Below are 12,493 nucleotides of genomic sequence, written 5' to 3' on the forward strand. Positions count from 1 at the left end.
GGGGGGGGGGGGGGGGGCGGGGAAGGCAAAGTCGTCACGTGCGACCTGGGCTCCTCGGCTTTCAAACCCTAAACTGGAGTTCTGATTAAGAAAAAAAAAGACTAAAACACGCCCCGCCCAAACCAAAACAAAACCTAATTGGTCCTCCCTTAGGTAGGAGGCGGAGCAACGAGTTGCTTCCATCTAAAAGGAGTGGAGAACTTGTGGAGCGGCTTCCCGCGAGACCAATAAGAAGAGCGGACACCGTCTGCCACGCCCCCAAGGTCCCGCCCCCCCCCCCCCCCCCCACCTCGAGCTCGACCTCGCGGTTGTGTTTCACAGGCGGTCTCCATGGAAACAGAGTCTCAAAAGTTTCTTCCTGGTCGGACGGACGAATCGCTTCTGCCGAGAGGCGGACGCTACGGTCTGCGCCTGCGCAGTACTGGGGGTGGGCGGAAGAGGCGGGGGTCCCGCTGTTGCCATGGCAGCCCGGTCCCAGCCACCGCCGCCGCAGCCCCCTCCGCCGTCACCTCCTCCCTTCGCCTCCGCCACCGCCGCGGGTGTAGCCTTGCCTTCCTTGCCTCCGTCAGAACACAGCCAAGAGGAGAGGAGGACCGGTCCCGCCCTGCGTCCATCCCATTCCTTTCCATCTCAGTGACCCCAGCCGCTGCTGCCGACCTCGACCTCCACAGGCAGGAGGGGACGCGCGGGGAGGGGGAGGGGAAGGGGCTGGACGGAAAGAGGGGTCCTTCGGCCGGCCAGCGCGGGGACGCAGCGGGGCGGGCGGGCGGGCGGAAGGCGTCGCGGATGGGACAGCCCAGGGGGAAGGAGCCGAGTCTCACTTTCCCTTCTCTAGGAGGACACCCTTCCTTCCTTCCTTCCTTCCTTCCTTCCTTCCTTCCTTCCTTCCTTCCTTCCTTCCTTCCTTCCTTCCTTCCTTCCTCCCTCCCTCCCTTCCTTCCTTCCTTCCTTCCTTCCTTCCTTCCTTCCTTCCTTCCTTCCTCCCTCCCTTCCTCCCTCGCTCCCTTCCTTCCTTCCTTCCTTCCTTCCTTCCTTCCTTCCTTCCTTCCTTCCTTCCTCCCTTCCTTCCTTCCTCTCTTCCTTCCTTCCTCTCTCCCTCCCTCCCTCCCTCCCTCCCTTCCTCCCTTCCTCCCTCGCTCCCTTCCTCCCTCCCTCCCTCCCTTCCTTCCTCTTATATTAGCTTACAACTTGATAATGGCATGGTCTTACTTAAAGAACTCCAAAATTTCCCATTAGAATCCTTAGAGTTTCAGCTACGACATACACTAATGGTTAGATTCAGATTTTTGTGAAAAATCAGACTCTTCAAAATAAAACCTTGTGAAACAGGTTGTATATGTGATAATTCAGACTCGAACTAAAAGATCCGTAGTTTCCTATCCACTAGGAGACTAGGGGATTTAGCAGACATCCGGAGCGAAGGAAGTAATTTTCTGTTCTAATTAAGGTTAGTGTGTCCAAGAAACCCACACCTTTGCTTGCCAGTAGTAAAACTCCCCAAGATTCAGATGTGTTAAACTCACAATAGACAAAGACAAGGACGTCATTAATGAAGGTGGCCAAGGTGTCTCCTTCTCAGGCATGATGATTGTGTGCCGAGTGAATCGTACAATGTGGATGAAGATTAAGAGAGTTGAAGGGGTTTAAGTGTCCTGTGACGCATCTGAATAAGACACAAGGGATGTGTGTTCTGATCTGTGTTCAGTTTTTACTGAAGGAGCTAGAAGATACTTTTAAAATTTGCTTCAAAATCATTGGGACTAGAAGATGCCTTTAAAATTTGCTTGAAAATAATTTCACTTTTATAAATATGTTTGGATAGAACTTTTATTTGTTTAAATTGCGTTCAACTCAGTTTTGTGTTTTAAAACTTATTATATCCCTTCATGGAACTTAGAATCTAATTTGAGAGCAAGGTGGAGAAAACATTAGCTTAAAAAAGTACAAAGCAATCTGTTTTAAAATTATACCCCACCACTAGTAAAAAAAAAATTGTGTATCTTCCCAGTATACGTATATATATGTATACACATATACACACACATGTATGTATATACACATATAATGGAATGACATGAATGTCCACATATACACATTTTATATAGATATATATCATACCCCACCACCAGTAAAATATTAGAGTGGTTATTACGTGTAGAGAGAAGGGAACAGATGGGAGAGATGTGGAGGTAGAAACAAGATTAGCAACTGATTAACCCTGTGGAATAAGGGATAGTGAAGAGTCTAGGATGATACTATGTGAATCTATGTTACTGAAGAATGGTGATGGTGGTGCCCTTGATAGTAATAGGGAAGTTTGAAAAGATGGATGAGTTTGGAGGTGAAAGATAAAGTAATGAGATTGGCAGTCTCTGACAGCCCATCTATTATTGTGTGTCCCATGGAATTCTCTACCACCTAAAATAAAAAGAGAGAAGGTAGCCATTCTTATTTTCTCTTCACTCCATTATATAGGGTCAGTAAAAGGAAAAACTTCCTGACAGTTAGAGTTGTTTCAAAGTGGAATGAATTGCCTTGGGAAGTTAGTGGGTTTTCCTTCACTGGAAGTCTTCATGCAAAGATCTACTCACTATTTTGTGGAAATGATGCATAGTGGATGTGTCAAATTCATAGCCAAGGAGTCATGCAACCCTGAAAAACTCCCAAGTGCAGTCAAAACTGGATTAAAATTAATTGGGAAATGTTTAACAAAAATATAAAAATACAACAGAACATAATAGCAGTTTGTGCTTCTCTAAGTCAATATGCAGCCCACGGTGATCTAATTAGATTTGATATAGCTGATATAGAGGGAATTCCTATGAAGGTTAGTCTGAGGTCCCTTCTAACTTGGAGAGATTCTTTGATAAAGACTAATTCAACAGTTATTGACAACTAAATGATTATAAGATTAAGAGGGATTTCTTGGTAGTTTATCAGTGTATGTCCTTTTTAGTTCTGTTACTGAGATGAGAAGCAGAGTCTTTCACCCATGTTGGCCAGAGAGGGCATAATTAGCTGGCTTAATGGTTGTAACAAAGGAATTGTCACCAGTGATTCAGTTTCAACTTGGAAGGCTGTCTCCCTGTCTTTTTGGATTAGTCACTTGGATAAAGACATAGGTAACATGTTTGTTCAATGTGCAGATCACACAAAAGCTGGTAGATGATAGTTTACAGATTAGAGGAGAATCAGGATACAAAATAACAGTAATTGAAGTAATAACTATAGAAAGAATTATTCCTATTTGTATAATCAGATATTCAGACATATTTGGATTGATATCCTATGGATAAGGAGAAGGGTTCAAATCCTAATTGGGAATCCTGGGAACTATATTGTAGTTTTGGATAGATAGAAACTTTTTCCAACTCTGGGAGAGACTGACTTTCTTGCTAAGTTGTGCTCTTTGACTGGAAGAAAGTAGCTTTTGACTTTTTGTTTTGGAGGAGAGACAGCAGCATTGGTTGGTTGAGGTGGCATTCACCAGATCAAGAGATTGCCACCCAGGGGGACGTGGGATAAACTGCAATGGTGATTGCAAAGAGACTGGACTCTTATCACAGCAGGCATGGTTTCTGTGACTTAGCCTTTGATGGTAAAGAAACAGCTCTGAGAGCAGTGTGCATAAATTATTTTTCTCCAGGAGATTGCAGGTCCCTGTGCAATATTTCAGCTTCCCCCTTCCTCTCTGGCTCCTCAGTTTCTCTGTTCTTTTGTCTTTTTATAAATTTTGATTAGCATCCTTGAAAACATTTGTCCTTGACATACAAACTACTTGACCATACCTTTTGGTGATATATCTGTATGTTAATTCTATGTCGAGGAAGACAAAACTGGAGATACCAGTGAAAATAATTGGGGCAAATAGAATTTTAAAAAGATCAGAGTAACAATTAGACTTTTGTTCTGCTGATCAAGATTTTCTTCCTTGTATATGTGAAAAGATCTTATGGTTATGATTTTATTAATAATTAATAATCTTTATATGCTCCTAATATAAAGAAAGGGAAGATGACCATGTCATCTGGGACCATATATCCTAAGATTTAAAGGAGAAATCTTTGCTATAACAATATGCAGGCATAGATACATCAACCGTGAAATGCTTCAGGCAGATTTCCCATTTCTGAGTAAAAGGGGGTGGTGCAATAATGGTGTAGACTAAGGGGAGACTTTGCCCTGGAGCTATCCAGTGGGATGAGAAAGAGTGGTTTGGTAAGATCCCTCCTTTCCCTTTTGTATTAATTAGGAGGAGAGAGTAAAAAAAGAGTGCCGAATTAAACCTTGCTCCATAGCAATACCTGCTGGTTATATCTATATAGTGCTTTACAATTTACACAGAGGACTTTCCATAACAGTATCATCAGAAAAGTTTTGCGTGGGAGATACTTTAATTATTCCCATTTTACAGATCAGGAAAATGAGGCTCAGATTGCTCAGAATTCTATAGTTATTAAATGTATGGGGTATTTTTTTTTAATCCAGGCCCTCCTTACTTCAAATTCAGGGCTCTTTCCATTACCCCATGCTGCCTCCCCCAAAAGATTTCTGACATAATAGAACATTGGGTCAAATCGAATAAGATGTAATTTAATACAAATAAATTAAAAGTCTTAATGGTGGGATTTTTTAAAGAAGTCAAATAAATGATGTGAGGGTCATAGTTAACCATTAACCATAGTTAATCCCTAAAAAAAGATTTTGGGATTTTAATGGACTGAGAGCTTAATGAGTCAACAAGCATGACTGATACGGCAATCAAAAAAGAGAACAAGATCTCTCTTTGCTATGAGAGGGAGAGGGTACAGAACTAGACTGGGGACAATCCTGCTATGTTCTGTAATGATTAGACCACATTTAGATTATTGGGTTCAGTTTGGGATACTATGTTTTAGGCAAGTCACTGAAAAACTACAGAGCAGCTAGAGAGAGCAACCATGCTGTTGAAGGACCTTGAGGTCATTGCATATGAAAATCTGCTGAAGGAACTTAGAGTATTTAGCCTAGAAAAGGGATGATTTAGGAAGGCATGGTAACTAATCTCAAGAATTTGAAAGGTTGCTATGTGGCTTGACTGTTCTTGGCTCCAGAGGTCGGAACTAGGAACCATGGATGGAAGGTGCAAACAAGCAAATTCAGATTTGAGGCATTGCAAATGAAACTAAGGTTAAACAGAAGCACAGGGCTCCAAGCATGTTCAGTTTATTGGTAAGGCCAGCAGTTACCAATGAAATAGTTCTTTCAAATCCTCAGAAGGCTAAAACACTAGTAGGTAGGGCTTATGAGTCTTCATCTAATTTGGAGAAATACTATGGAACAAACCACAGGAAGCATCATAGATGGAAAACCACATGATTGGTTACAAAGTCTGGAGCATCATAGAGGATGGGAAACAATATGATTGGATGGAAATCTGGAATGCAGGACTGACAATAGTCCCTTCTTCCATCTTGTTGCTAGGGCAAGCTCACTGGTGGTGTCTACCTGCATGGTTAGTTAACGTCATAGCAATACCAGACCAGACTTTCTTGAAACACAGCCAGTGTTGCAGAGATAACAAACCAGCCTCCCTAGAATCCACCTGCACCTTTCAAGAATAATAGATTTTTTTCTAATCGTACAAGGGCAGCTAATGGTACAGAGATAACAGTTTTCTTTCCATTAAAGTGGTTTATAGGGAAACTTAACTTTTAAACTTAACTCAGAGCAGAAAACTGAACTTCTGATGAACTCAGAGACAAAGAAACATGACTCAGGCAGTTACAGAATAGAATCAGTTACATAAAGGAATCAAATATAAACTATAAAATCACCATTTGATTTTCTCAGAGGTAAAGAAAAATTTCCTATTAATTAAAACTATCCAGAAGAAGAAATGGCTATCTGGGGAGGGAGTGGGTTCTATTTACTAGATAGATATCTTCAAGTGAAAGATACATGTGTACTTGTTGAATACATGGTACAGAGGACAGTTTTTGTTATGTCTGAGTTGGCAGAAGTAGACTTTCTGAGCTCTTTTATAACTGAGATTCTGCAATTCTATTCCATTGTAGAATCAATTGTTTTTGTTGCGAGGAAAGAGTGAATCAGAATGAATGTGTGTTTGAGGCACCTAGAGTCTCCCTAGCCAGAACTCCTAGCAACTGACTGTCTTTGACAGGGAAAAACACCTTGCCAAGCAGTTCTGTTGCCATGCTTGCAGGATTCAGGATCTCTTTCTTTGCTGTAAGAGCCCCTTGGCAACAGAAAGGTATCCTTGGGACTCTGAGTGGGGATTTCCCCATTGTTGGTTTCTCTCCAATCCTCTATCCTCTTATCAGTGAATGGAACTCAAAAGGGAAATCGCCCCTGCCTAACTCTATGAATTCCAAAATTAGAGGAGGGATAGGGAAAAGGGACTGAGATCCACCTCCAAAATCTCAGGGTTTTTTCTGATACAGGAATACCTTGGAGATATTGTGGTTTCAGTTCCAGACCACTGCAATAATGTGATTCTTTTGTCACATCAAATTTTTGGTTTCCCAGTGCATAGAAAGTTATGCTTACACTATACTGTAGCCTATTAAATGTGCACCAATGTCTAAAAACTGTACATACCTTAGTTAAAAAATACATTATTGCTTAAAAAAAATGCTATCTTCTGAGTCTTCATTGAGTCATAATCTTCTTCCTGGTGGAGGGCCTTGCCTTCAGCCATTGTTGATGGCTGGTGATTGATCAGGGTGATGGTAGTTGATGGATGAGGTGGCCATGGCTGTTTCTTAAAATAAGACAACAATGGAGTTTGACACATCGATTGACTGCTCCTTTCATTTGAATGCTTAGAGATCATTGTAAATTTATTAATTGGCCTAATTTCAATATTGTTGTATCTCAGGAAATAGACCTGAAGAGAGGGAGAGGGATGGGAATGGCTAGTTGGTGGAGCAGTCAGAACACACAGAACATTTTTCAATTAAGTTTGCTGTCATACTGGTTAACTGTTACATAAGGTGTACAAGGGATTTTTGTCCCAATGTGGATTAAACCAGATGACCTTCCAATTCTCAGATTCTCTAATAATGTGAAGTTATTATTTAAAAGTAGTCTATCCAGGTGTCAATTCAGGGACAGAGAGAAGATAGATGTGAAAGATATTATAACATCCAGTAATTTACCAGATGTTGGCAAGTCAGAAAAGAAGCATTTATTAGGCTCTAACTACATTCCAGGATCTTTGTGAAGCACTGGAGGCAGAGAAATATTTAAATAACCCTTGATTTTAAGAACCTCTCAGTCCAGTAATGGAGACAACATGTAAATAACAACAGCAGAAATTTGCCATAATATACGGACATGGTTTGTGGCAGTCGAAACAATTACAACAGTAACATCAAAGGTCACATGATTGCAGATCACCATAACAGATATAATAATTGGGAGAAAGTTTGAAATATGAGAATTACCAAAATGTGACATAAAGACACAGTGAGTTGGACCATGGCACCAAAGGACTTGCTTGCCACAGGCCTGCCACAAGCCTTCAGTGTGTAACAAATGCAGTCTGGGTGAAGCACAGTGAAACAAGGTATGCCTGTATTTGCTTTTGCATTTCTTGGCATGATAATTATGGGTCCATGTATCTGTGTGTTTATCAGAGGAATTCTGAATGAAGTTCAGGAAGTTCTTTTATCACATAAATATCCTTTGATTTACAAACCTTAATTTTTTTTAGTGAAATCAATATATATTATATTCAGTATTACCTCCTTCGGAAATTGTAGATTTTTTGCTGAATTCCTTTTCCTATGAGGCTATATTATCATGTATTTTCTTTTCTATCTTACAGTAATATTCTTTAACGAAGAGAAAATGAGTGAAAACAAAGATGTTGATTTGATGGAAAGTGGAGAATATGAAGATGACTTTGAAAAGGACCTTGAGTGGTTAATTAATGAAGAAGAAAAAGACAATGTCGGCATGATTGAGGTATTTACTATAGACAGTGTTTTTTAAAAAAAATATTACTATATCTGTACTATTTCTTAATTTTTTTCTTTCTCTCAGTACCTAACACAATGTGTTTTACACACACACATTTCATAGATTGAAGAAGAAATGGTTTATGAATGAGTCATTGAATTGAAATATACCTAAGTCTGTCAAAAAGAAAAGTGTAATACAGTGGATCTTGTGTACTACATGGATTTGGATGTAACTTAGGTCAGAACATGAAATGATGTCCTCCTAAAAAAATGAAACTGAAACCATATGAGAAGACTGCATGGCTAAGGCCTGGCAGATAGTAGGTGCTTAATAAATGCATATTGACTTGACTTGGTATAATGGCATAAGCATTGCACTTGGAGCCATTATATCTGTATGTGATTCCAAGCTGCTATTGCTGGCAAGAAACTTACCTTCTCTCAAGTCTTAGTTATTTCATCTGTAAAATGGGGATGATAATACTTGGACTACCTATCTCATAGGGTTGTTGTTGGGGAAATTCTTTGTAAAACTTAAAATGAGTTATTATAAAGGTGAGTGGTTATGTTATTACATTCAGAAAAAATCTGGTATTAACATGTATAATTTATAAACAAAGAAAGAAAGAAGGTGTGAGCTAAGAAGAATCCATGGATTGAATAGGAGTTAATTGAGAACCTTGGAAAAGAGTTGTAGGGGACTGGTGATGACAAACCTGATTTGGGCGAGGAGGTGGGAAGGGTTAAGGAGAAGCTGGGAAGGGAATGAAGTATAGAAGGTGGCAGGTATAAAGTTCCTGCCAATTAGTCAGCAAGCATTTGTTAGGTACCGTGTGCCAGGCACTGTGCTGAGGGCTTGGGATAAAAAGAAACCCAAAAATACAGTCCCATAGTCAAGGAGTTCACATTCTAATGGGGGATGCAGCATATGAATGACAAAGTAAATATAAGACATACACAACGTATGCAAAAATTATACATTCAAGATATATACAGTGATTTAATGGTAAGTAATCTCAGGGAAGGCACCAACTGGGGGGGGTGGTGATGGAGAAGAGGGACTAGGAAAGGCCTTCTGTAGAAGTCTGAGAGACCAGGGAAGCCAGGAGTTTGAGCGTTCTTGGCTTCAGGGGAGAGCTAGTAAAAGGCATCAGATCTGGAGACAGAAGTATCATGTGCAAGAACGGGCAAAGACAGACACTCTGCAGTTTTTCCAGCTTGACACTGTAAATTCTTAAAATATTTTGTGCTCTGGGGGAGAAAATCTATGTAGCTGAATCTTAGAGTATATGGAGGGGAGTAAAGTATAGAAGACTGGAAAGGTAGGAATGGGCCAGGTTGTGAAGGGCTTTCAAAACCAATGGCAGGATATTATATTTGATCCTGAAAGTAATAGGGAATTTCTGGGATTTAGTGAGGAAGGAGTTGATATGAACAGACACTTGGAAGATCACTTGGCAGCCACGTGGAGGATGCTCTGGAGTGTGGAGACAATGAAGACTGCTCCAGTAGTTTAGGAGTTATGTAGGGAGGGCCTGGGTAGGGCTGAGGGACTCATATCTCAGAAGAAAGGAAACTTGGAGAAGGGGTGTTTCATGAAGGTAGCTGTGAGCATGTAACTTGACAACTCCTTGTATTTGGGATATGGCTATGAGAGGAGGAGCATTAATAGAATGGTGGTTAGAGAGGACAGCAGGATTGGGTGGGATTTTGAAAAGGAATGATGGCAATAGCCAATATGTTTTATCTACATATAAGCTCTCATGCCCACAACATCCCCCCTAAGATAACCATTAAGTTACATAGCCATGACCACATCACTAATAAGCCGGAAACGTGGTACAAGATTCTGACCCAGCTCGCTGTGGAATACAGGGCCATCCTTCCTGCTACACCACACTCCTCAAAATGAGAGACTTCTGTTGCTTATGACAGTGTGTTAGTCAACAGGCATTTATTTGCTGAGGGCCTAGACGTATGCCATGTGTGGAGATGCGTAGGAGCTGACATTCTGTCTAGGGCAGCAACATGGATGTATATAAATATATTTAAAATGTGTATAGAATAAACAAAGTAATTTTCTGAGGAAAGATGGCACCAGGTGGGGATCAGGACAGGCTTCTTACAGGAGGTAGTACTTGGACTGAGCACTGGAGCAAACTAGGCAGAAGGGAGGTGGGAAATGCATTCCAGGCTTGAGAGACAGCCAAGCAAAGGCAGAGAGCTGGGGATGGGGCCATGTGTGAAGAACAGCAAGAACACCAGTGTGGCTGGGCTGCAGAATGTAGGAGAAGGGAGTGTGCAGAAGAGTGCTGAGAAGGTAGGCTGGAGTCAGGCTGCAAAGAGCTTTAGATGGCAAAGAGGAGTTTGTATGCGATTCTAGAGACTAGGGAGTCATCGAAGTCAATGGAGCAAGGGAGAAAGGAACACGGTCACATCTGTGCTTTTTGAAAACCACTTTGGTAACTGGTGAAGGGAACATTTGGGTCAGGGAGACCAATTCTCCAAGTTGTTCATGTAGTTCAGGCAAGAATGATGAGAGCCTGAATTAGGAGCATGTGGATAGAAACAGAAAGGTACAGATGCTTGAGAGGTTGTGGAGGTAGAATTAAGTCTTGACAACTGATTGGTGGATATAAGAGTATGTATGAGGAGTTAAAGATTGATTCCTAGGTTGTGAACCTGCGTGACTTATAGTGGTACCCATAACAAAAATGTGGACATTTAGAAGAGAGATATTTTGGAGGGGAAGCTTACGAATTGTTTAGGACATGTTGAAATTAAGATGTCATCTGAAATATAGCTTTAATGTTCAGTTAAACCAAAAATAATCTGTTGGAGGATGGACCCTCTATTTGACAGGAACTACTCAGAAAACTTGAAGTCTGGTTAGCAGAAAATAGATATGGATCACAAATTCTACAATATGCTATAATAAACTTCCAAAAGAATAGGTGACCTAAGTATAAAAGGTTACCTGTTCAAAAATTTAGTCTAGAATGGCAGAGGGAGGTACCTTTTATAACTATGACCAGGAGGAGAATTCTTAACCAAATAAAGGACAGATGTGATCATAAAGGAGAAAACAGACATTTCAAGAACTTAAAATTTTAAAGCTTTTACGTGAACCTTTACATGAACAAATCAATGTAGCTGTCATAAGAAGGGAGATTTTTAATTAGGGGAAAGAAAATCTTTTCATTAAATATCTTAAATACAAGCCTGACCTCCAATGTATAATAATGAAATATATAAGACCAATAATCATTCCTTAATAGTTGTCAAAAAAAGGTAGTTTTCAAAAGAATTTTATGAAAATTTATGAAAGACTACATATGGAAGATTATTCTAAATCACTATTAATAAAAGAAATACAAATTAAAATGATTCCGGTTTCTTATCTTGTGTGTGGCCAGCTTGCAAAGATGACAGAAACTGGAAACAGTCAAAGCTGTCAAAGCTCTGTCAAGACAGGCACGTTAACACACCACTGGAGGGACTGGGAATTGGTCCAGTTCTGGGAAATATGATCTGAGAAAAATCACTGAACTATTCATGTCTGTTGATTCAAGCAATCTCATTACTAGGAATATGCTCCTGGAACAGGGCAGGGGGAGACTTAGAGACAGAAATAAAAGATATAGACATATAGATACAGATGTATATATGTATATATTTATATATACATATATACAGACATACCCATATATATGTATATTTAATATATTTATATATTACATATGTAAGTATATCATTTATATTTGTTAATTATATATTAATTACACAATTGTATATTAAATATAAATATGTGTATTTAATATATATTTAAGTAAGAACATTTTGGTAGCAAAAAACTGGTCACAAGTTTGGTGTGCCCATTGACTGAGAGTGGCTGAATGCATTCTGCCACATGAGTGCAATGAAATATCACTGTAAGAGACTATATTAGTTCAGAGAAAAATGGGAATACTTGTATGAACTAATAATGAGGCAAAGTGAAAAGCAGAGCCAGGAGAACAGTCTATAAAGTGGTTACAAAAGGAAGAGCTAGTAGAAAGAAAGACTGAAGATGTTAGCAAAGCAGAGCATCAGGGCTGAAGCAAGATTTTTTGCGATGTGAAAAAGGATGATATCCAAGCAGAGGTAAAGAGTGTTAGCTTCAGAGAACACTGTTTCTTGTGAGACCAGTGGAAAAACATGGAGGGATGTATTGAGATGAAGAAGGGAGTGGACTTCATGCCAAATGCTCTTGATCTCAGTGAAATAAGGTGATGCCATCAGATTTAATTGATTTGAATAGGGCCTGTCAGTCTGAAGTAGCTTCTGGGGAAATGGTAATGAAGGACAAATAAGGATCATAAAGCTAGAGACCATATGTTAATGGGATGGTATAAACTGTAGTGTTGCAGTTTTATTTAATTATGATCTTTTCTATGGAAGATTTGTGTAGCCAAGTTGCAGGAGTTAGGAAAGCAGATTGTAGCGAGGAGGTCTAGTGTTGGGGACAAACAGGGATGACATTTTGG

At 40.0% G+C, this 12,493-nt stretch overlaps 1 protein-coding gene across 1 annotated transcript in view; it reads left to right on the plus strand.

Moving 5' to 3' along the window:
• The first annotated feature begins 333 nt into the window (after positions 1 to 333).
• The window catches only part of CCDC181 (coiled-coil domain containing 181), a 34,738-nt gene continuing 22,578 nt past the window's right edge, over positions 334 to 12,493 (plus strand). The window contains exons 1-2 of the mRNA XM_072648704.1: positions 334 to 671; positions 7,832 to 7,971. Of these exons, the coding sequence (XP_072504805.1) occupies positions 7,855 to 7,971 (117 nt within the window). The 5' untranslated portion in view covers positions 334 to 671; positions 7,832 to 7,854. The remainder of the gene's footprint in view (positions 672 to 7,831; positions 7,972 to 12,493) is intronic.

This window comes from Notamacropus eugenii, chromosome 2 (assembly GCF_028372415.1).
Source record: "Notamacropus eugenii isolate mMacEug1 chromosome 2, mMacEug1.pri_v2, whole genome shotgun sequence".
Classification (NCBI taxonomy): Eukaryota; Metazoa; Chordata; class Mammalia; order Diprotodontia; family Macropodidae; genus Notamacropus; species Notamacropus eugenii.